The sequence below is a fragment of the Heterocephalus glaber genome, unplaced genomic scaffold, assembly GCF_053883595.1.
Source record: "Heterocephalus glaber isolate CG9 unplaced genomic scaffold, H.glaber_assembly_v1.0 deba00001258, whole genome shotgun sequence".
NCBI lineage: Eukaryota > Metazoa > Chordata > Mammalia > Rodentia > Bathyergidae > Heterocephalus > Heterocephalus glaber.
In genome coordinates, this window is record NW_028258228.1 from 541 (window position 1) to 23,711 (window position 23,171).

At 41.2% G+C, this 23,171-nt stretch overlaps 1 protein-coding gene and 1 long non-coding RNA gene across 18 annotated transcripts in view; one reads left to right on the plus strand and one right to left on the minus strand.

The window, feature by feature from the left end:
- Window positions 1–1,042: 1,042 nt before the first annotated feature.
- On the minus strand, window positions 1,043–20,900 carry LOC110347543 (uncharacterized). 2 transcript variants are annotated; one of them, XR_015451214.1, is made up of 3 exons: window positions 15,555–20,870; window positions 1,638–6,581; window positions 1,043–1,117 (listed from the first exon to the last, which is right to left on the minus strand). It is a non-coding gene; the product is annotated as an uncharacterized LOC110347543 (long non-coding RNA). The 2 variants fall into 2 exon arrangements; XR_015451213.1 differs by lacking the exons at window positions 1,043–1,117; window positions 1,638–6,581 and adding an exon at window positions 12,378–15,205 and having other exon boundaries at window positions 15,555–15,655; window positions 20,197–20,900.
- Window positions 20,901–20,948: 48 nt separating this feature from the next.
- Washc2c (WASH complex subunit 2C) overlaps window positions 20,949–23,171 on the plus strand; it is a 48,662-nt gene continuing 46,439 nt past the window's right edge. For 13 of the 16 annotated variants that reach the window (XM_087210996.1, XM_087210993.1, XM_087210982.1 and 10 more), the window contains exons 1-2: window positions 20,981–21,284; window positions 21,917–22,081. In XM_087210996.1, the coding sequence (XP_087067122.1) occupies window positions 21,138–21,284; window positions 21,917–22,081 (312 nt within the window). In that variant the 5' untranslated portion in view covers window positions 20,981–21,137. Of the gene's footprint in view, window positions 21,285–21,916; window positions 22,082–23,171 lie in introns of all 16 variants that reach the window. The other 3 variants (XM_087210983.1, XM_087210991.1, XM_087210990.1) reach the window with 1 other exon arrangement.

Genomic DNA, 23,171 nt, shown 5'->3' on the forward strand with positions numbered 1-23,171 from the left:
GCAACCCAAAACCCACTTATTTATCACAAAGTGCCAGTATTGTAATTAACCTGAACACTGAAGTTTTAGTTAGAAAAAAACAACCGTTATTCCATGCTTGGCTGCTGGGCTGACTTGACTCACATGCCAATAGATAGGGCTCTGTGTGTCCACTGCAGTATGCATGCCATAGGTCCACCACCTCTAGATCCAGCCACCTCTGAAAAGCCCTGCTCTGAGCACATGAGGCTTGGGGGGGGGGCAACCTAGAAACAAGCCAACACATAGTTACTTACTCAATCATGAAACCAGATGGTCTCAAAACTTACTCAAGGTAATTTGCATCATTATACCACTCTCTAAGTGTTCAGGGCACTTAAGTCATTCACACTGCTCTGCAAGTGTCGCCACCTGCAGAACATTCATCACTGCACACTGAAACTCTGTGCCCAATCAGCAGTCACTCTGATGGCTGCCATCACTCCACCCCTTTATGGACATCATTCTGTTTCTATAACTATGAATTTAACTCTTCTATTAATGGAGCCTGATACTGTTCAATGGAAGAAATTACTTCTTATGTCCTCTAACATAATGAAACAGCTATGTGATAATTAATGAAAGATTTCACAATATCTAGAAGAGATATTTTACATTCTCCGCACTAAGAAATGTTGTCAGACCCAGCTATTCCCCTACTGGGAATCTTCCCCAAAGAATTAAAAGAATCATACCACAGCGATATATGTGCACCTATGTTTATAGCGGCACAAGTTACTCTGCATGATGATTTCGCCATGGATCCTCTTCATCAAATTGTTTATAAGAACGAATCTTCGGAGGTGCACTTCAGGATCGTTCCTCAAAAATCGAGATGGTTTTAGGGCTACAGCTGCTGAGTGGTGGGTGAAAATCCTCTTCTTCCACATACTTCCTCTTAAAGTATGTGATCTTGGGTGTTACAGCATTTGAAATCCTCCTGTAATGGGACCCTGCCGGGGGTGCCCGGCTCCCGGGTCTCCCTGCAGGGGACCCTTTCCGGCCCCGGGGCCTCGGACCTCTCTAGCTGTCAGCCTCCCATGGTGCTTGGTACCCAGCAAGTTCAGCAGCTCCTTCCGAGACAATGGGCTGGCAGAACCTATTCAGGGTCAAAACCAGAGGCATCTCTGACAGCCTCAGATCCGGTCAGCTGGCGGCGGCCGCCACAGCTGGGCTCTGGGCTCCCGGCTCCGCTCTGGGCGCGCTGTCCCGCGGGGCCGAGGTCCGGTCCCCCGCGCGGCAGACGGCGCGCGAGGAGCCCGCCAGTCGCGTTTGCCATCTCCCCGTGGGCTTCGAGGGGCGGCTCCATGGGACGCCCTGGGCCCAGGAACCTGACGTGCCGCGCCTCTGGCGCCCCAGCCCGCCCGCCGCTCCGTGGGGCGCCCTCAGTTCCATCTTCTTACTACCTCACAGGATGAAATTTCAACACATGAACTTTGGGTGCCACCCACTGAAGTCATACCCAAGCTGTGGCAAATGGTTTTTCTCTTTGTTATTTCAAACATCAATGAATTTATAGATCAAGTTAGGCAGATTGAGATTTTTTTTCTGTCCTCATATTAATCTGCTTAGGCTTTTATAACAAAATGTCACAGAAACAATAAAAAGACATTTCTCACAGTTTTGGATGTTATAAGTCCAGGATCTGTGTGCTTGCATGGTAGATCTCATCTAGGGCTGCTTCTCTTGGTGGCTGCTGCTCAGTACATGTTCACGGAGCTTTTTTGTGTGTACTCAGTTTTAAAAAGGGGAGAAGGGACAGCAAGAAAGAGGAGAGAAAGTTCTTAGGTGTCTCTCTACTTATATGGACATTATTCCTAGCCAGTTTATCTCAGAAACCGGGATGGGTGATTGCAGTGGGTAGACAAATAAAGTTACCCATCATTTTAAAAGCTGTGCTTCACTGTCATGGTGCAAAGTCTTTGGTACACATCGATGGATTCTGCTTGCTAGTATTTTATTTGCTTCAGTATTCCTGAGGGATTTTTTAAAATTTTTGTCTCCTTTGGTATGATTATATAACTTTGACATCAGGGTGTCGTCAGTCTCATTGAATGGAACATGTTCATTCATCAGGTTCAGTTACTTATGGAAGCTGATAGCACTTCCTTGTGTATCCAAGATTCTTCCCATGAAAAAGTTCACTGGATGGCTATTGGGCTTATATAAGAGAAACAGATATAAAGTGCAGACAGTGAGAAAGAAGAATAGGCCTTTCTTGGAAAGAGCAAAGTTTTCATTATGTATCGGTCAATTTCATATAGAAGGCTGCGATTGTGTAAGTGAGAATGACTATCATGAACTAAATGTTCACACTCACCCTGATTTCCTTTTCCACACTCATCACCCTATTCTTATGCACAGCACACATACACCTAATATCCTGTCTGCAGCCAGGCTCATCCTGTCCCCCGGTATTCCTGTGGAAATGAAGCTCACCACATTGCTGCTGCAGCCACTCCTTGCAGAGAGGCCCTTGCACTTATCTATTCAGTGCAGACACAGCCATATCTCAGCAGTTTTTCCACGGGGTGCTCATTTCCCAGGTGGCTGCTTGGATGGCTTCTGTGTTGTGGCCTGAAAGTTACTGTTAGAATTAACTCCAACATGGGTTTGATTTTGACCAACAGGAGAGAAGTGCTGGGAGAAACAGTGCAGATACATCGCTTGTTCTTCTTGTGTGTCCCCCTTCTTAACACTTCCAAGACAGGTGCTGTGGACTCTGAAGACATCTCCGGTAGGGAAGACAGGTGCTGTGGACTCTGAAGACATCTCCGGTAGGGAAGACAGGTGCTGTGGACTCTGAAGACATCTCCAGTAGGGAACTGAGCTGCACTGATGACAGACTTTAGCCAGCTCCCCACCTCACCCTCATGTATTTTACTCTTTCTCTCTCTCTCTCTCCTCTCTCTCTCTCTCTCTCTCTCCCTCACTTTCTTTCTTTGAGATGAGGTCTTGCAATGTAGTTCAGACTGGACATGAACTTACTATGTACCCCAGGCTGATTGCCAACTCATTACAATCCTCCTGCCTCAGCTTCCTGAATGCCAAGATTACAAGCATGAGCCACCACACGACTTTTTCCTTTGTCTTATTTTTGCTGTTGTTGTACTCTTCTTTCATCCTGATCCTCTCTCATTGCCCCTCACTGTTGCTTCTCCGGAATGTAACCCCAATTGCACAAGAAAGAATAACGAGGATTGACCAAATTAAAAAAAACTTCTGCACATGATAGGAATCAATTAGTAAACTGAAGAAACAACCTACAGAATGGGAAAATACTTTTTCCAACTATTCATCAGACAGAGGACTAATATCTAGAATGTATAAAGAACTCAAAAGAAAAGAAATTTAAAGACCCAGCCAAGAAATGGGCAAGTGTAATTTACAGATACATCTCAGAAGAAGCACAAATGGTCAACAAATGTATGAAAAAATGCTCAACATCTCTGACCATTAGAGAAATACAAATAAAACAACAGTAAGATTCCACCTTCCACCATAAAGAATGCTATTGTCAAGAAGTCAGAGAATAACAAATGCTGGCTTGGCTGTGGTAAACCATAATAATAATAATAAATAAAAGAAAAAGAAAGGAACCCTCCTACAATGTTGGTGGAAATGCAAATTAGTACTCCAGTATGGAAATCAGTATGGAGATTTCTCAAAGAACTAAAACTAAAAATTCTGTATGACCCAGCTATTCCCCTTCTAGATATCTTCCTCAAAGAGCTAAAGACATCATATTACAAGGATACATGCATCCACACCCATGTTTATAGCAGCACAATCCATTATACCTAAAAACTGGACACAGTCTGTGTGCTGATCAACTGATGAATGGATAAAGCAAACGTGGTATCTACACATAGTGGAATACTACTTCATTGTAAGGAAGGATACATTTAAGACATTTTTAGAAAAATGGATGGACCTGGATAATATAATGTTTTGTGAATAAATCAGACACACAAGCTTCAATACCATATGGTATCTCTCATCTGAGTAAAGCAAAGAACAAATAAAGAGAGTAGAAAAGGATAGAAGGAAACAAGGGGCAAGACTTCTTGGAAATAGGAATGAGTCCAGGAGACCAAGGGCTAGGGGAGAGGAGGAAGAAAAGGGGAAAGTAAGTGGAATTAAGATACACCATGTACAGGAACCTAATAACCTCCATGAGTACACGTACCCACTTCCAAGACAAATGGAATCATCATTCATTGAAGCAGTACTTCAAACATGTACTAATGAAAGTAAAACAAAAACAAAAAATATGAATACAAGTTTTTTCTAAGCTTCCCATAGAACTGAGGTAGAAAGGCCATTGACAAAATGCAACAGTGATGTCACAAAATCAAACACCAGTCAGAATTTAGCTTACAAACAGTTTATTAACTTTAAAGAAATGTTAAACAAGTAAATTCTTCACTGTTACTTAAAAGTTGGGAGGCTCAAGTAAAATCTGAATTTCTTACTTGTCTGTATAACTGAGGTTGACTGGAGTGGGGTTGAAGCTGGCACAACGCTCAGCTCATTGCTCCTACTGAAGTCCAAAAGTGAACTTGTGGTCAGCAGGCAGTGTCATCACACGCATCCAGTTTCTTCTCACAGTAAGCACTTAACACTTGCACAGTATCCATGCCAAAGTTGGTTTCAAGACAAACAGACTGGGAGTGATAGTGAATTTAATGTAATTTTGAGAAATGTATTGACCTCTGGAAATGTGTTTTTACATTTTGTTCAGTGTACATTAAAGATCACACCACTTTCACTGGGTCATCCTCACCGACATGCTCCTATGAGCCTGTGCACTTGCACACTCATGGAATTGATTCCCATGAGCCAGTGGAGAACCTGTGCCCCAGGGTAGGTGAGTCAGAGGACCAAGATCCCCATGAGGGATCACCTGCCCACCATGGCAAATTTAGTGACCATGTCTGAAAGCCATTTCTGTTACAGTAAACTCTCATGGGGAAGGACAGTCTGAAACATGTGAGCTGGGAACTGTTTTAAATTCCTAGGCTGGTTAGAGTCTATTGGAATTCCTTTATGCCACATCATGGGAGACTCAAACACATTGACAGAAAGGAAGAGGAGTAGGAGAAAGACCTTGGCTGTCCCTTCTCCCAAAATTCCCACCCTGCAGGATACTGCTTCCTGTTGATCTGGCCTGATGGTGCTCCTTGCTTTTCTTTTGAATTCTGATGCTACACGTACTTAGAAATGATATGTGTAAGAGGAGTGTAGAATTGGATTACAGAAAAACGGCTTTGAATTAGGAGACCTGGCTTCAAAATCCACCTTTTACCACCACCAAAGAACCCTGCATAGATTTCTCCATCCTTTTAAATTTCGGTTATCCCATGTTTTGATCTATGTTCTGTTGCATTAACCCAATACCTGAGATGAGTGATTTATACAGAATAGAGGTTTATTCAGCTCTTGGTTGTGGAGGCTGAGAATTGAAAAGCATGGCCTCTGTATCTGGTGAGGGCCTTCCTCCTACATCATAACAATGCACAGTGACACAGAGCAAGTGTGCAAGAAGGGTTCACTTTTACAACAAACCATTCCTGAATAATCCATTAACACATAACTGAGGAGAGCCCCCCTCAGGACACAAACACCTCACAAAGGTCTGAACTCCCAACATGACCACATTAGGAAAAAAGCTTTAAACACATAAATTGGGGGTCCACATTCAAAACAGAGCACCCTAACAGAAGAAAAAATGTGCACTCATGTCTGTTTTGTGGTGCAGCCTTGAAAATCCAAAAGTTGATGCAGTGAGCCCTGATCAGGGTCTGATGTGTTAATTCTGCTTCTCCCTATGCTGAGCCCTGCTCCTTCAGGTGAATGCAGACAGCACTGACCTGGTGAGAACTGAAAGGCTGCTGGTCTCCCCACTCAGGCTTGGTGATGTTGTTATAAATCTGTTCCCGCTTACTGGTGGAGGTATGGATGTTGCCTGAGACTCCTGTGGATTTACTGAATCTTTTGATCCATCCAGACCCCACCAGGATCCAGATCCAGAAGGGTAGCACCTGGAACCTGACTGCAGGTGGCCAGGCTGATGCAACTGTGGTTAAGCCATATCTGGAGTACCACCTTCAGAAATCAGACAAAAACTACTCGTCACCAGCCTGGGAAGAATAACAAGACCCCATCTTAAAAACCACACAGGTAAAAAAATTCATTGTAACAAATTGCCATGCAGCTGCTAAACAGAAAATGCCACAAGATGCTTTCATTAGAATTCATGTCAAAGCAGAAGGGAAATGGGTCTTGTAATAAGGAAAAACAGGAGAGGTGATTTTGTTCTCTGTCATTCCAAGATGTCAGCATGAGGACACAGCCAGAGGAGAAAGGCTCCAGTACCCTGACTCAGACATCACCCACCATGCCACCCTCCTAGCACACTTGCACTGAAGAAGGAGAGTTTGAGGGACACCACAGATGGCTGAAAACTGGATTCAGAGGTGGTGGAGATGGTGCTGGAAAGGATGACCATGACTTGCACTGAGGAGCTTCCAGGAAGTGAGGTCAAGAGGCCAGAGCTCTGTCTAGGGACATGAGGAGACAAGTATGGGATTTCAGATGCTAGAGCAAGCTTCAGGGAACTTTTTTAAAAAGTTTATTGGGGGCCGGGGATTTAGCTCAGTGGTTCCGCTGTCTGCCTCGCAAGTGCAAGAACCCGAGTTTGATCCCCGGTACCAAAAAAAAAAAAAAAAGAAAAGTTTATTGGTACATTTTAGGTATACAATAGTTATATTCATCACTGGAAACTTATACCTTTACATGATATATCTTGGTTCTTATTTTTGTGATAAAGGGTTTAAGGGGTTAAATAATGTCTCCCTAAAATTTACAGTTGATCACCTAACCTCTAGTTTATGATGTATTTTGGAGATGGGACTTTTAAAGAGGTAACTAGGATAGAATAAGATGAGTGAACCCTAGTATAATAGGTCTAAGGTTCTTATAAGAGGGAATTTAAACCCACAAAAAGACAGCGGGATGCATCCCATGTAAAGAGGAGTCAGAGCACTGTCTGAAAACCAAGGACAGGGGCCTCTAAAGACACCAAACAAATTTAAATTTTTTAAATAAATGAAAAGTGAATAACTTTCGCCAAAATCTCCACTTCCATGCATATTGTTGCAAATGATATTTTTTCGACCATTTTCGTGACTGCATAGTAATCCATTGTGTATACCTACCACTGTTTTTTTTGTGTATTCACCAGTTTATGAGTGGTTAGGTTGATTCTATATCCTAGCTATTGTGAATAATGCTGAAGTAAATATAAATGTGCATGTACTTCTTTGATATCTTGATTCACGTCCTTTATGAATACACCCAAGTGTGGGATTGTGGATGACACAGTACTTTCCTATTTAGTTTTATGATGAGCCTCCATACTATTTGCCATGAAGCAAAGCATTCTTGAGTAAGGCAAAGGAAAGCTTTTTTATGCTCCAGAATATGTAGAGTGGAGATTCAAGAAGAGTTTCAGGAAGTTCAAGTAGTTTGAGCCATGTGGCTTGTCAAGAACAACCTGGGGTGAGAGGTGGATCCATGTGTCTCTCCATGCCCTGTTGAATGCCATGGCCAATCCTGCTATCTCATTATGGTCCCTAAGAGCACTCCTTTCTTGACCTCAGCCCTGGGTTAGGGGACAGGTTCAAATGTTTTGATATTTTTGTGTCTTTAGAAAACCCAGCTTCAGAGCTTGCAGTGGTGACTAGAATTCTTGAGCTGCTGTTTCATTGTGAGTGAAATCAAGTACATATGCCTAGGAAGCTATCCAGTGAAGGCTGAAGGCTCAGGTAAGGAGAGTTCTTTCCTCCTCTCCCCACTCAGATGAATGCCAAACACATATTAGGGGCGGGAACAGGGTTAGACACAATTGGGGTGGAGATCTGAAAGATAAATTACTTACACATCATCTGAAATCATGTTGATAATCAACCCTCTATAATACTCCATGTGTTCTTGGCCTGAAATCCTTCATAATGGAGTTGACTGCATAGGGTCCTGTTCTTTATAAATGGTTGGTGTGACTCTCCTGGAAACAGTTGCCTAGAAGGAGTCCTTCCTGTCCAGTGGTAGGTAAGTGCAGTGGGGCTGCAGCTCAGTGGAAGAGCTCCTATCTAACATTGACATGTATGTGATTTCATACAGAAAGACAATAAGGGAAAAAAATGCATCCCTTGCTATCATATGCTGTGATGTGCATTTCTTTTGGCTAGCACTAAAAGATCAAGGCAACCTAGTTCTGAATCTTGTATGTATCGCTTGCAATTCAATGTGCACTGAATAATTCTTAAGATATTGGACCAGGAGTTCAACAACAAATTGGGCAAAACCAAGAAATTTACATGATTAATTTTGTGTCTCTTTTGATTTTAAACAGGGGTGATGCAATGAAGCTATTTGGGAAATGGCAAATCAAGAGAAGAAGACAGGAATTCATGGGATTGGAAGGTCCTTTATGATTTGTCCCAACTTGGGCAGGAAGCTCCTGGTTTCTGGAGCAGTAAAGAAAACAGTGCAGCCACACAGCTCTCACCAGAAATGTGGAAACATTCCAGGTTCTTAGCAGAGATGCATCTCACACACAGATTCATACAATCTAAATCAATATTTTAATGTTTAATAAGCTAAACCTGAAATGTGTACAACCAATTCCTCATGTGGACTTGACACTGCAACACAGATTGAAGAGAATATTCTGGGACTCCTTTAGCTTGTAGGGTGGAAAAAACATGGTTGGGGTTTCAGGTCCCAACTGGACTGTTTGGGGAATACAGAGAAACTAATCTCTCTGAGAGAGGAAAGATGATAAAAATCTTCATCATAAAGTTATTGTGAGGATGACACAAGATAATGTAGGTCAAACTACAAAATATTTACAGATGAGTGATTGCAAATAGTTTGTTTGAATGTGTGAAGTGTTTCAGTGACCTTACAGCCTCTACAATATGAGCCTCAGTCACCAGAAGCCTGATTCTCCAGGTGTCAAGGCCCAGGTGCTGGCACTGCCTGAAGGACCTGGAAGAGCCACTTCTTGTAAGGCAGAGACTGTGGGAAACACTGGACCTATCCACGGGCTCACAGCCTGCGGGCTTTTCAAATAGTGGAGGATGTGGGACTACAGCAAGCTTGGCCATCACGGAGAGCATCGTTTTTAATTGTGTGCTTACTGGATGCTAAAGCCAGGCTGGAGGAAAGTTTACTTAGGTCAATGAAGGGGCATGATATCCACATAACCCTGGATGCATTTATCTACATAACCACTCTTTTATTTTATTTTGGTTTTTTTTTTAGTCAGGATCTGGCTTTGTAGTCCAGGCTGGCCTTGAACTACTCACTATGTAGCCCAGGCTGGCCTCAAACTCAGCAAACCTCCTGCCTCAGCCTCCAAAGTGCTAGGATTATGGACATGCACTACCATACCAGGTATATACACTCTTAAATTACTCTGAGTTACCTCAGGATAATAACTGTAAGTACAAATCCCTTTCTACAAGCTGCTCTTCAGTGACACATTTCTGTCTTTTGTATCAAGGTTTTCAGCCCAGCATGGTGAGTAGTTTGGAGTTGTTCCTTCTGACACAGTCTCTCCTCATTCTACTCTGAGCCAGGGATTCTGACCACTGCAGACTGTATCATGCAAGTCCTGTTTTCCATGGCTTTCACTGGGGCTTGGCCAATGGACACAGCAGGAAAAGAGGACAGGAGAGAGCCCTAGGGTCTTGATTCCTCTGGCTCCTTCTCTGCCTGCCAACAGTTTTAGTAATAAGTATATTCCTTTTCCTAGTCTATTTTGTGCTACTCTGTCTTAATACTGGAACAGATAATTCACAATCAACAAAAATTAATCACTCATTGTTCTGGGAGGTGGGAAGTCTAAGATCCAGGAGCTGGCATCCCACAGCAGAATACAGAAGGACAAGACAGCAAGCACTGAGGAACAAGGGAGGAGAAAGGCAGCCAAGTTTGCTTTTATAACAAACCTACTCCCACAATAACAACACTAATCATGACCTGATCACCTCAAGACAGAGACAGACAGACAGCAAGGAAGAGGGAAGGGAGCAGAACTTACTTTTCAATAACAAAACTACTCCCATAATAATGACATTGTCTTAAAAACACTTTCTCATTGCTGGGACAGAATACCCAGCACTCACATCCTAAAAGAAGGATAGGATTATTTTGGCTCATGGTTTTTAGACAATTCAGTCCACAGTCAACTGGCTCCAATGCGAGGAGGTCATGGTAGAAAGTTCTGGTGGACACAAGCTGCTCACATCACAGCAGCCAGAGAGCAGAGAGAGAAGGGAGGAGTCAGGGAGGAGGATGGATCCTTCCAGGTTGTATTCCCAGTACCTACCCCCAAACAGACCCTGCCTGTACTTTTGAGCATACAAATCTTTCACCTCAGGAAATTTATTCCTAAGTATTTTATTTTTTTGATGTTGTCATAGATGAAGTTAGTTTCTTTATTTTCTTTTCAGATTGTTCATTATTAGTGTAGAGAAGCTCAATTTATTTTGTGTATCAATTTTGTATCTTGCAAATTTGCTGATTTCATTGATTAGTTCTGACACTTATTTTCTGGGATATTTAGGGTTTTCTACATATAAAATTATATCTTCATTTTCCAATTTGCTTGCATTTTGTTTCTTTTTTTAGTTGCTCTTCTTTTACCCTAATTGCCCTGGATAAAACTTCTAGGAGTATGTTAATAGCAGTGGTGAAAGTGGCTATTCTTTTTTTGTTACTGACCTTAGGGGAAAGCTTTTACTCTTTTCCCATTGATAATAATGTTCTCTGTGGGTTCATGTATGGCTTTTGTTATATTGAGGGGAGAACATGCTTCTTTCTGAATGCTCTGCATGGATGACCTCATTAATTGTACAGAACCCTGTGAAATACACATTAAAATCCCTCTTTTTTCAGATGAGAAAACTAAGACACAAAGAAGTACGTTCTTCCCATACATTAAATTTCTGTATATAGTTTTTTGTTTCTACATATAGCATGTTGGTTTTTACTAAAACAATGATTTATTAAGTTATGTGCTCACTTCCTTGTACCACACAGAGGGTTGCCTGTACCTCCCAAACAACCTGAGTGAAAATCTTTGTCTTGGGGTCAGAACCCAGGGGAACCAAACTAGGACATCACATTCTATTTCTATAAAGTACAAAAATAAATGGAATTAACCTGTGATACTAGAAGTCTGGTGATAGTTACTGTTGAGTGAGAGGAATGCCATGTGTGGGTAGGATCAGAAAGGGTCCCCTGAGGTGTTGACATCCTTGACCTGAGTCCTGGTTATGTGGTTGCATCCCTCTGTGAAAATTCATTAAATTGTACAGTTACAATGGCTGTGCTTTTCTGTAAGTATGTGTAACTCAATGAGATGTCTCTTAAAAAGAATTGTTACTTTGGGCAGGGTGTTAGGAAGTTGTTAGGTTCTTTTGGTTTGTTTTCTACAAGGAAGGAAGGGTAAAAGGTTTTACTCTGTGGCTTTTGCAATAAAAACACAGAAGGAAAAATAACAAATTATTTTTATAATTATTTTTCTGACCTACATATGGACAGAAAATGTGATGAGACAAAGACTAGAAAGGTAAGTTGAGGCCAGGTGGCAAACAAAAAGAAAGAAAAGAGATACAGTTGGTGTGGAGAGAAAGATGAGCAAGAAAAAGATCAAAAGAAGCAAAAAATGCCAAAAGAAAATTAAGACAGAAACATATTTTTCTCTCCATACTGTAAGAATGGGCTATAACAATCCCTCACTAAAGGTTAGAAGCTTAAGCATTCATGAAATGACCTCTTTTTTTTCTAACTTCAATGAATAAAAATTTCTAAAAGCTGTCTCATGCCCAATAAGGAAAATTTCTCTGAAGGAAACTTCAGGTCAATTCCAGTTTTCACAAGGAGGTATATCTCTTTTCACAGCATTCCATCTTGGGGCCTTTCATTGTGCCACTGTCTGAGGGCTAGACCCAAGTATCAGATGGGAGGGTCCCCATTCCTGTCTTACAGACTGCAAGGAGGGAAATTCTAGATTGACCTATTAGAAATTAAATTCAGAATTTTTACTGTATCAACACTCATTTACTGCAATAAATTACCAAACAAGTTCAAATGGTATTTGCATGTAAGCACCCACCCACCCAACCCAAACATACATACATATCTGTGTACTTTGAGCCCATGTCTGACATTCTCATCTTTCCTAAGATCATAGCCTTGCTGAGATTTTTTTATGTAACGTAGATATTTAAGATTTGTATGTATGTGTCCATATAAACAGAAACCAGAATTGAGTTCAAAAATCACATGATCATTTCAATAGGCGAATAAAAAGTCTTGGAGAAAAGCCAACACCTTTTTATGATAAAAACCTTCATGGAAATAGGTACAGAAGGACTTAACCTCAAATTGATAAAAGCCATATATGACAAATCCAAAGCCAACATATTACATGAGAGCATTCCCTCTAAAATCAGAAATGAGACAATAGTATCCTTTTTCACCACTCCTGTTCAATATACCACTTGAAATTTTATCCAAACAAATCAGGCAAGAGAAAGAAATAAAAAGGATATGAAAAGAAAAGGAAAAAGTTGTTATTTGCAGATTATGTATGATCCTTTGCAGAAAAGCCCAAAACATTTCACCAGAAGAATCTTAGAACTGATAAATTCAACAAAGTGGCAGAATACAAAATCAACACATGAAAATCAATTACATTCTTATACACCAATATGAATCCAATGAGAAAATCAGGAAAATAATTCCATTTATGATAGTTTCAAAAAATTAAATAGCTAGAAATTAACCCAAACCAAGGAAGTTAAATACCTCTATAACAAAAACTGTAGAACTTGGATTAAAAATGAAATTACTGTCTATAGAGTTTGCCTTTAAATTATGAAGAAGAGTCCCTGAGAAGATAGAAAACAACAATGAACCACACCTTCCCCACCTCCTAGAAAAGATATGAATAGGATGCCATGGGAGAAATCAAGACCCAGGTAACACAAGCCGGTGCTCACATGGGAATGTCACTGAGTCCCAAGACTCAGTTGGAGAATTCTAAATTGGAAGATTAGAGTGAAGAAGGGTCAGATGGCTTAGGAAGAACATTGTCATGAAAAGAAAATAACTAAGCACATGACAGATCTTATACATAACCAAAGGATTAATTAGAACAAGTACATTTAATACCTTCACAACACAAAGCAAAATAAAAGCAAAGAATTATGAAAAAAAATTAGAGATCTCAAAAATGAAAGCACAAATTGTTGAAAAACTAAACTGAAAAGATAGGCTGAAAACAGCATGCGCTCTTTGAAGTATAAATTAGCAAGATGAGACATTAGATTGAGGGAGTCTTGCAGAAAAGATATCAATATCAATGAAGACATCTGGGTTTTCACTTGCTAGAAATTACAGAGGGAAAGAACAAAGGGAATGGGAGATGGCAATATTTAAACAATATCTAAAATTTCCCCAGAAACAAAGAAAGCTACAAAACATCAAAATAAGGAGAAAAATGTTAGACGCTATGAAAGCAAAAAAATTAAATGCAAAGGAAGAATGATCAAATTTTCACTGTAAATTTCATTAGAAATACTAGATATTGCCAGGCCTGGTGGTATACACCTATAATCCCAGCAACCAGGAGGCTAAGGTGGGAAGATCACTATGAATTCAAGGCCAGCCTGGGGTACATAGTGAGTTCAAGGCCAGCCTGAACTACATAGCAAAACCCTGTCTCAAAAACAAACAAACAAACAAACATTACTAGATACAAAATGGCAATGCAGTGATGTCCTCAACGAGCTATTTGCAAACAAATGTCATTTTAGAACTCTGTACCCAGATATAGTATCATTTAAGAGCATGAGTAAGACAGAAGCATTTTTTAACATTAAAAATTTAAGAAAGTATACCATCAATATATTCATTCAAAAATGTTTCAGACATATTCATGCAAGAAAAAACAATAAATATAGAAGTGTAGAAAAAAATACTTATCTAAGTCACCAGCCAATCCTAATAAGACTAAATAAACACTGATTTCCAAAAATGCTTAAAATAACAATTTAGAACTAGAATTGTGGATATTATCAACAGAGGGGTTCAGAGGAAGGAAATAGCAGAGAGAAGTGAACATTTATTATCTTGTTTGGGAAAAGTCTATATTTAGATTTCATCAGGTAAACTTAACGTCATGTATAGATCTACAGAATTGAGAATAGTAGAAAAACTGCAGTGGAAAATGTATATATTTCAAACTATAGAAAAAAAGGCAGAGCAAGAAAAATGTAATCAACCCAACCAAAAGTAGGACTAGGTACAAAAAAAAGAAACAAAAAGAGAGCATACTACAGATATTCCTCATTTAACAACCTACCTGTTTAACAATGGTTAGGACCTAAGACTGAGATGCACTGTTTGGACTTACCACCCACCACTTGCATTTAAGACCCATCTTTTTTGGTACAGTACACCTTGTTTATACAGTACTGTAATTTTTGCTGCTTATGATTTATGTTCCATTATACATTACAGTACTGTATGTAAGAGTTACAAAAATAAAAGCAAAGTCATCAAGTTGGAGTTTCCTTTGACCATTTCTTTTGTTCTGAATATTGTAATGTATATACTATATACAATTCATCATTTAGCAACTCAGTTGCAGGATCATACTTTAGTGGCTGTTTAATGAGGAATGTGTGTAAATAGGAAACAAAGTAATATCATTTAATTAAATACAACCAAATGAGTGTTTGGACTAATAGTGAGGAAAAAAATCACCTAAATAGAAAATGAGCAATTAACATGAAAACAACAAAGAAAATTAACATTTTTGATAAAAACTTGTAAAATGTTAATTTTCACCAGTTGTCAAGGAAATATAAATAGTTCTACATTGATATGTCATTTTCAATGATCAGATTAAAAGTATTAGCCACAAGTTGGACAACAGATATCTTCATGTCGCACAAGTGGGAGTGTACATTGGTGCAATCAATTTGAGCACAATTTAGCTTATCTATAAAAGCCAAAAACATCTGCACACATGTACAAGGAAGTATAGCCAAGAATATCCAACTAGGTGTGGTGGTCCATGCCTGTAGTCCCAGCGTTTGGGAGGCTGAGGAGAGAGGATCATTTGAGCATAGTTTTAGTCCAGCCTGGGCCAACACAGCAAGTCTCCAACTCAAATAAAAATCCTAGCAGCATTTTTTATGAAATACTGGTAATGATCTAAATGTTCATCAGTGAGAGAATAACTAAGTAAACAATATATTCACAGTACAGCATATTCTGCAGGAGCTAATGAGCACTTTCATAATAATGAGTAACTTAGGTTTACTTTTACAATTCAGATAGACCTATTGTGAATATTTTTAAATTTGTAGAATAGAGGGTATAGAATTTCATATATGTAAACCACTAGAAACAATACTGTGTACACATAATTTACAGATGTGCATACTTACATAAGCACCTGGAAAGAGCTGTGAAAGGTTAAACAAACTCAGTTCAGATTGCTTCTGAGGAGGTGGCAAGAGACAAGGAGGGATGAGTGGCACGTGTTGGCCTAGGAAACAGTTTGGAGGGCAAGAAACAAGGGATTTAGTCACATAGGTGAAGTCTCATTTTATTTTCTAGGCAATTATTTCTGTCTTATTGACTGAATGAGTCTGTTTGAGGACCAGGTTCTCTCTCCTCTACATATGCTGGCCTTTGCACAGATTGTCCATTTGCTAGTCTAATCTAGACCTAGCCAAATATTCAAAGAACAGGCTGCATAGACATATTACTCTCCAACCCTCGCAGGACAGGATCAGTGACTTTCCCTCCCTCCTCGCCCTTCCCTCCATCCAGTAGTACTCGCCAGACACCAGAACCTTAAGGAATGAAAAAGGTCTGCCACCCTGAGCTGTGAGTTAACGGTAGTCGTACCCACTCTTGACTAAGCAGGTTCCTAGCACCCTGCGAAGCATGCTGTGTGGTCTGCTGGGAAGTCTTCCTCCTATGTGATGGGAAAAATACTCGGGAGTTATGTTTCAGGGAAATAATGAGCTCTCTAGACTCTAATCTGTTGAGGTTTTTGTGTGTCTTCCTTTGAGCTATCAAATATAACACCAAGAAAAGAGGAATGACTCCCCTCTGCTCCAGTTTGACAATTAAAAGTTGGAAACACATCCAGAAAAACTCATGTCAATTCCTCCTAATCACAGATTTATGCATTTTTCTACTTAAAGGTTCTTCATTTTAAATCAAAGGCTTATACACCTTCCTATTTGGCAAACTGGAAACATTTAGACACATTCTAAAATGATATAAAAGCAAAATCCTCATGGCACTAACAACCCTTTCCAATGATCTCAGTTCTACACTACAAATTCCAGTGTATTTCCTTTCTCTGATCCCCACATCCCTTAGAGTTTTCTGCATTCTCTGAAACTGCAGCAATAAGTTACAGACTGTAGGACCTATTTGGTACTCACTGCTGAACTCTTGCAGCCCTGTCTATTGTGTTGTGCTACTGATTCTCTATATTTCTTTCTTTCTCTTGAAGTTCCTAATGCAGTGGTTGGTTGGTTACTTAATCTGTTAGCATATGGAAGCAGCTGGTGTGTAATCCTCACAAATCCTTGATTCCCTTAGCTAGTACTGATGTAGTGCCCAGGCCAGCCTCTGGGAAGACCCCATATTTTCTCTGTTATCCATTTTCCCTGAACGTTGCAAGAAAACTGTGAGTCTGGGGCACAGCTGGTTCCTTCTAGGTGTGGCCTCCCAGAATTCAGGAATCCAAGCGAAGGCAGGTTCTGCTTCTAATCCCAAGCACTTTTTTGCCCATTACCACCCAGGGGGAAGGCCCAAAATAGACAGACACACACACACCCCTAGGATCAGCTACATAATTTGTGTGCCCAATGCAAAATGAAAATTTGGGAGTCCCTGTTCAAAAAGTTTCAAGTATTCAAGACAGAAACAGTAGAGCATTAAACCAAATGGAGACATTCTAAGCAAAGCCTTGTGAACCACACAGACTGCAGGCCCACAGAACCCACCATGTTTCTACTGGGCCTCCAGGAGCAAGCTTGGCCTCTCTTCCATGATGACTCAGCTTTGTCCTACTGTTCTCCCCACAACACAGACACAGGTTGAACCCACAGAGAGCAACACAGAGCAAGAAACTCAGCCCAGCACTCTGTACCAACTTGCTTTGGTGCCAGCAGCCAGGCAAATTCCTGTGAGCTTGTCAGAAATGTGGGCTCTCAGACTCCACCTCAAAACCACTGAACTGGTATCTGCATTTTAACAAGTCCCCAGAAGTCTCCTGTGCACATTACATTTGGAGAACACTGGCTAGAGCTCTGTATTTGATACTGCCCTGTTTTGCTGACTTCTCAGATAACCTGGTAAGAAGCTCCTCTAGGGTTCTCAGTGGTTGACAAGTTTAAGCCTGTAGGAAAGGAAGACGATGACCAGAAAAGGGGCAATAAATAATGGACTAGGTTAAGTGATGTCTGAGGCATGTCTCTGGCCTTCAGCCAAATGCCACCAGTAGTAGCACAGCTCCAGTTGAACAAGTTGATTTTTAAAATGATACAAATGAGAGGATGTACACTAAAAAAGAGTGGGGGCATGTTTTAAAATGGGAGTTAGGATTCAGTATAGGAGTTGGGATTGTGGTAGGTGGTTTGTTTTTATACATTAAAATTTTCAATTGTTTCTTTTATTGTCTCTGGGTTTTGAATCACAGATTTTCTCTAAAATTAAATTGGAAGTCATTTATGTTTTCTGCTAATACTTGTATCTCCTTTACATTTATATCTCTAGTTCAGTTGTATTTTATTTTGATGTAAAGTATTAATAAGGATCTTTTATCTTTTTGCAAATGGCTACTTACTTTTTCAGCACTGTTTAAGTCTTTTATTTTTTGCTCCAGTGACTTGAGATGGCACCTTGAGATGACACCAGTATACCAAGTTCCCAAAGGCATTTCTGTCTATTCCTAGGCTATTCTGTTTCACTGGTCTTTCGAGATATTCATGTACCAATATAAGTGTTTTAATTGTGCAGACTTTATATGTTTTAATGTCTAATAAGGCTAGTTTCTTCGGTGTTTCCATTTTTACTGTTTTTCTTCTTAAATCCCTAATATCCCTAAAATGCCACCAAAACACCCTGCACCTTCTAAGGCTTCATTAGTATAGTATTTTATTAAATTAAATTACATTAACTGCAGAAGACATAGGATATTTAGGGTTTAAATTAGAAAAATAATTATTTATAGGCATTTTTCTGACCATATATGAAATTCTTAGTTTTTCATAATTTGTGGGTGCTCTAGGAATGCAACCCCTGCAAATTTTGGGGGTCCACTGTATTTGTTTTCTACATTGTACTTGCCAAAAATGAATAACCTGAACTTAATCATGAGGAAATATAAACCCAAATTGAGTGACATTTTATAAAAGAACTAATACTCTTCAAAGGAGCCAAAGTCATGAACAAAAAAGTATGAGGAATTGTCTCAGATTAAAATATGGATACAACAAATGCACTGTGCAGTCCTAGATGGAATTTTGGTCCATAAAGGAGCTTGGCACAAGTGATGAAATTTGAATGAAGTCTGTAGATTAGGTAATAATAATGTTTCAATATTAACTTGCTGGTTTTAATTTTACTGTGTTCATGTAAGATATAGACATTTGGGGAAACAGGACAAAGGATATAAATAAATTTTTTATTTTTGCAATTTCTTTGTAAGCCTGAAATGATTTAAATTTCAAAGGTAAACAAAATAGGATGAGGGCTGGGGATTTAGCTCAGTGGTTCCGCTGCCTGCCTTGCAAGCACAAGGTCCCAAGTTCGATCCCCAGTACCCAAAAAAACCCCAAAAAACCCATGAAAAATATTTAAACATAGTGGTGCCTCTCAGCACTCAGGGGAGTCTGAGGCAGAGGGATCAAAAGTTCAAGGCCAGCCAGGGCTACACAGCAAGACCTTGTCTCAAAAAAATTAGAAAAGAAATTTAAGTTAGATACAATACATATATATACACACACACACACAGATATTATAATTTACTTAGCAAACATTTAAATAGTTCATATACAATAAATCTCTTTGCCAAGTGGAGAGGTGCACTTGCTACAGAAAATATCCAAGCAAATGGGTGAGCAAGACAGTCTTGCTGTGGGAGGGAGACTTGTGGAGACATTTCATACAGCAGTGGCTTTGACTGAACTGTCAGTATAAGAATCAGGCTCTTAGTCTACAAAGTCTCTTATGAGGACCCGCCAACCACGTCTAGGCGATGTGGGCCTCATTTCAGATGGCAGGCAGGAGGCCTGCTATCTTAGTCTGTTTTGGCCAGATGAAAAGATCCATGGTGTAGGATACACATTATGGTCACTGATTATCGACGATGCCATAGTCATCCACCTGGCCTCTGAAGTTGCCCGTGATGATGTTAGTTAAGATGCAAGTTTAGTAACTGGTTGAACTCAGTTTTACCAAGTTGTACTGTTTTTTAAATGAATGTGGAAGAATGACTAGGAGATTATTAGATGGCAATTTAGGTAACAGTGTGGGATCCTGGTTCTGGTTCTTGTCTAACCAGGAGTGTTATCTTTTCTGTGCGTCAGTTTCCTCAACTACACCTTGAGATAACAGTCTCTATCACATATGCCACTGTGAGAACCAAATGAATATACAAAAAGTGTGTGGTAATACTGATCACATTATAAATGCTAGCTGTTACTTTTAAAGAGACCAGTATATAAATCATTACAACAAAATATTTTAGGAGCAATATTGTACAAACACGCAGAAAAAACTGACAAATCACTTAAAACTGTACTTAGGACTATCCAAAGTCTTCAATGTTGACAGCTGAGGTGACTAATAAAGAAAGCCCCAAGCCAGGTGTAATGCTAGCACTATGGGAGCTAGAGACAGAATGGCAAGTTCAAGCCCAGCTTGGGTAACTTAGCCACTTACCAAGACCCCTCCATCTTAAAAAAAATAAATAAATAAAGGGCTAGAAATGTAGCTCAGTGAAAAAGTCCTGGGTTCAATCCTAATAACAACAGCAGCCCAAGATGTGGGGTGAATGCTCACCATATGCTAGGCACCAAGCCAGAGATTTTACAGGTCCATGTTACAACTCTGCAGGATGGGTCCTTTCATTCTGGAAGAAAGCTCAGGGAAGTTAAACTTGCTATGCAGCAGTCACACATAAATGAAAAGAAACTGATTCATTTTCTCTCCTCTTGACAGCAGGGGAGGAACCCAGGGCCTGCAGCACGGTAGGCAAGCGTTCTGACACCGAGCTATATCCTCGCCCCGGAGTTGGAATTTTTAAAAGTCAGTGGATCTGGCAGGAGAGCGGCTTAGCAGAGGGCTCTTCAAAGGGTGTGGATAAACAGTGGATCATTGAGCGCGGGCGGGAGGTGGGGGGTGCTGGATGCTTCGAGACTGCTTTATCCACGGATTTCTGCCGGGCACATTTGGCCTTGAATCCCAGAGCAAAGCTAAGGTAAAGGGTTTCGAGCAGAACGACAGAGAGAGTGGAAACCGCCAAGTCCTCAGGAGAGCCGGAATGGCGGCCTGTCCCAAGCAGGGACAGCGCGCAGGATGACACGGGTCCCACCAGCCCCTCCTCAAGTCCACTGCCCCGGCTGCCTCCCCTCGGGTTCCTTTGGACCCCTGAAGACAAGACGGGGAGCCGCCGGTCGCAGGCTGCTCACACGCTGCCACCTGTAGGGCAGAAGCCACCAACCTGAACTCCTCTGAGCCCTCGGAGCGCTGTCACACTTCCTGTCCGTGCGACGCACTTCCGGTTACGTGTGGATGTGGGCGCGCGATGGTAAATCACATGACCGGGATCACATGATCGCCGTCCCGTGGGGGCCGCGACAGGACCTGGGCTTCTGAGGCTCCGCGGTCCTTGGCGGCGGGCGTCGTGGCTCCGGAGCGGTTGAGAGTGCCAAGATGGTGAGGGCAGCGGGCTGGGACGAGCTGGGGCGGGCCAAGCTGGAGGGTCCTCCCCCGGGCTCAGCATGGTCTCTTCCTTCCCGATACAGATGAACCAAACGACCCCTGACCTGGAGCGGGCGCCAGCGTCCGAGGCCGAGTGGGAGCGGCCTTGGTCGGTGGAGGAGATCCGCAGGAGCAGCCAGAACTGGTCGCTGGCGGCCGACGCGGGCGTGAGAGGCGGTCCCGGCATGCAAGGGAGGGAGGGCAGGCGTGCGAGCACTCGCGTCCCCTTCTCCAGGCCGCCCCTAGAACGCGGCCCCCACCTCCGCGAAGCCCTCACGGAAGTCCCCAGGCACCGGGAAGGGAAGGGGCCGTGGGCCTCTGCCCCAGAGTACTCGGTCTGTGGCCGGGACTCAACCTGTTTGGATGTACTAGCGATGTGCCCTGACTCCATCCCGATGGGCAGATCCATCTTCAGCTAAGCTGAAGATATGTATGGTCCTGTTGAGGCGATTGTTTGGACCTGGACCGAGTGGGATGGGAGATGAGCCAGTATGTAGAGATCCCTGAGTGAGACTCTTCAAACATAGGGTCTATAAAGCCCAGAACTCTTAATTCCCAAGTCCTGTATGAATAAAAATGACAACCCAAGAGGATTTCAAAATTCCTCAGAAAGGAGGTAGCCTGTAAGTGCCTGTCGACTCCATGCCACTCGTTAAGTGAGTGTTTTGCATTGCCAGTGCCAACGTAAGGATTCAGCCTTTTATATCTCAACACGTGAAGGTGAAAGGATGCGGGTTCTTTTTGTTTTGACACACTTAATTGTGTAATACTGATACTACTGTGTTTATTTTGAAAATAGCTACTACAGTTTCTACAGGAATTTTCTCAGCAGACCATCTCTAGGACCCATGAAATCAAGAAACAAGTGGACGGACTGATTCGGGAGACTAAAGCCACAGATTGTCGCCTTCATAACGTCTTCAATGACTTCCTCATGCTCTCTAATACACAGTTCATTGAAAACGTGAGTTTTTAGTTACATTGTACTTTCAAATAATACCTTTTGGGGAACAAGAACTATTGTCATTCTAAGTTCTCTCCTGAATTTTAGGATCAATGCCTGTTCTTTATTAGTAACGTTTGGATTTTTTTAAGCCTTTGTAAGAAATCTAATGGTAATATTTCATCATGTTCCAGGCTTTCCCTTTTTAATTTTGAGAGTAGTCAATTGTCAGGCTGGATCCTGTGCCGTTCAAACCTGTTGTTGCATATTCTAAAGGGAGGCTGTCTCCTGAGGTTGTTAAGTGTAAAATCATAAAAAAGGCTTTCAAACTTGCAAGATTCTAAAAAGCCCATGATTAGGATTAGGAGGATACCATGAATGCCATATGGGCAGCATGTGTGTGCATATTTTAGTAGCTCAGGTTGAAATCCCATTTCTACCCTTTTTTGGGGGAAACTATATGTGAAATGAGGACCTTAGTAGAGATCTCTGCTGGTTGTTTTCTTTAGTGGCAAAGGGAAATTTGTGAGTTCGAAATACAACTATTCAAGTAAAATCATTGTATGTTGAGTATCTTTTATAGGAAACTCTTGGGACCAGAAGTGTTTTAGATTATAGGCTATACTAATAGACTATACTGATTCAGCATCTCTAGTCTGAAACGCTCTGGAATCAAAAACTTTTTGAGTCTCATATTAATGCTTAAAAGGGTTTGGATTTCAAGATTTTCAGGTTAGGGAGGATACTCAACCAGAGGTGGTTTTCTTGTCATCTACACAGGATGTCCATACTTGGTCCTGAGCATTTCCTGTCCTGGAAGAGTCAGCTTAGGGGAGATTGGTCTCTAGTTCCCTTGTGAATGCAGCCCTATTGCAGAATTTGGTGTCCTTTTAAAAAATATTCCTGTTGCTGGATCAGGTGCTGAGCTCGTCTGCCGGCAGTGAGTGTTGCACCTCTAGACCTGGTTGGTAAGGAGTAGATTTTGGAGGTTTTCTTTTTCATCTAGCATGACCACACCAAACTGGCACTGGATTGGTACTTAATCGGTCTAATAGGAGAAAAGGAGTGTATCATAAACTTTGTTTTCTGAATTACAGTCTTCAGGTCTTTT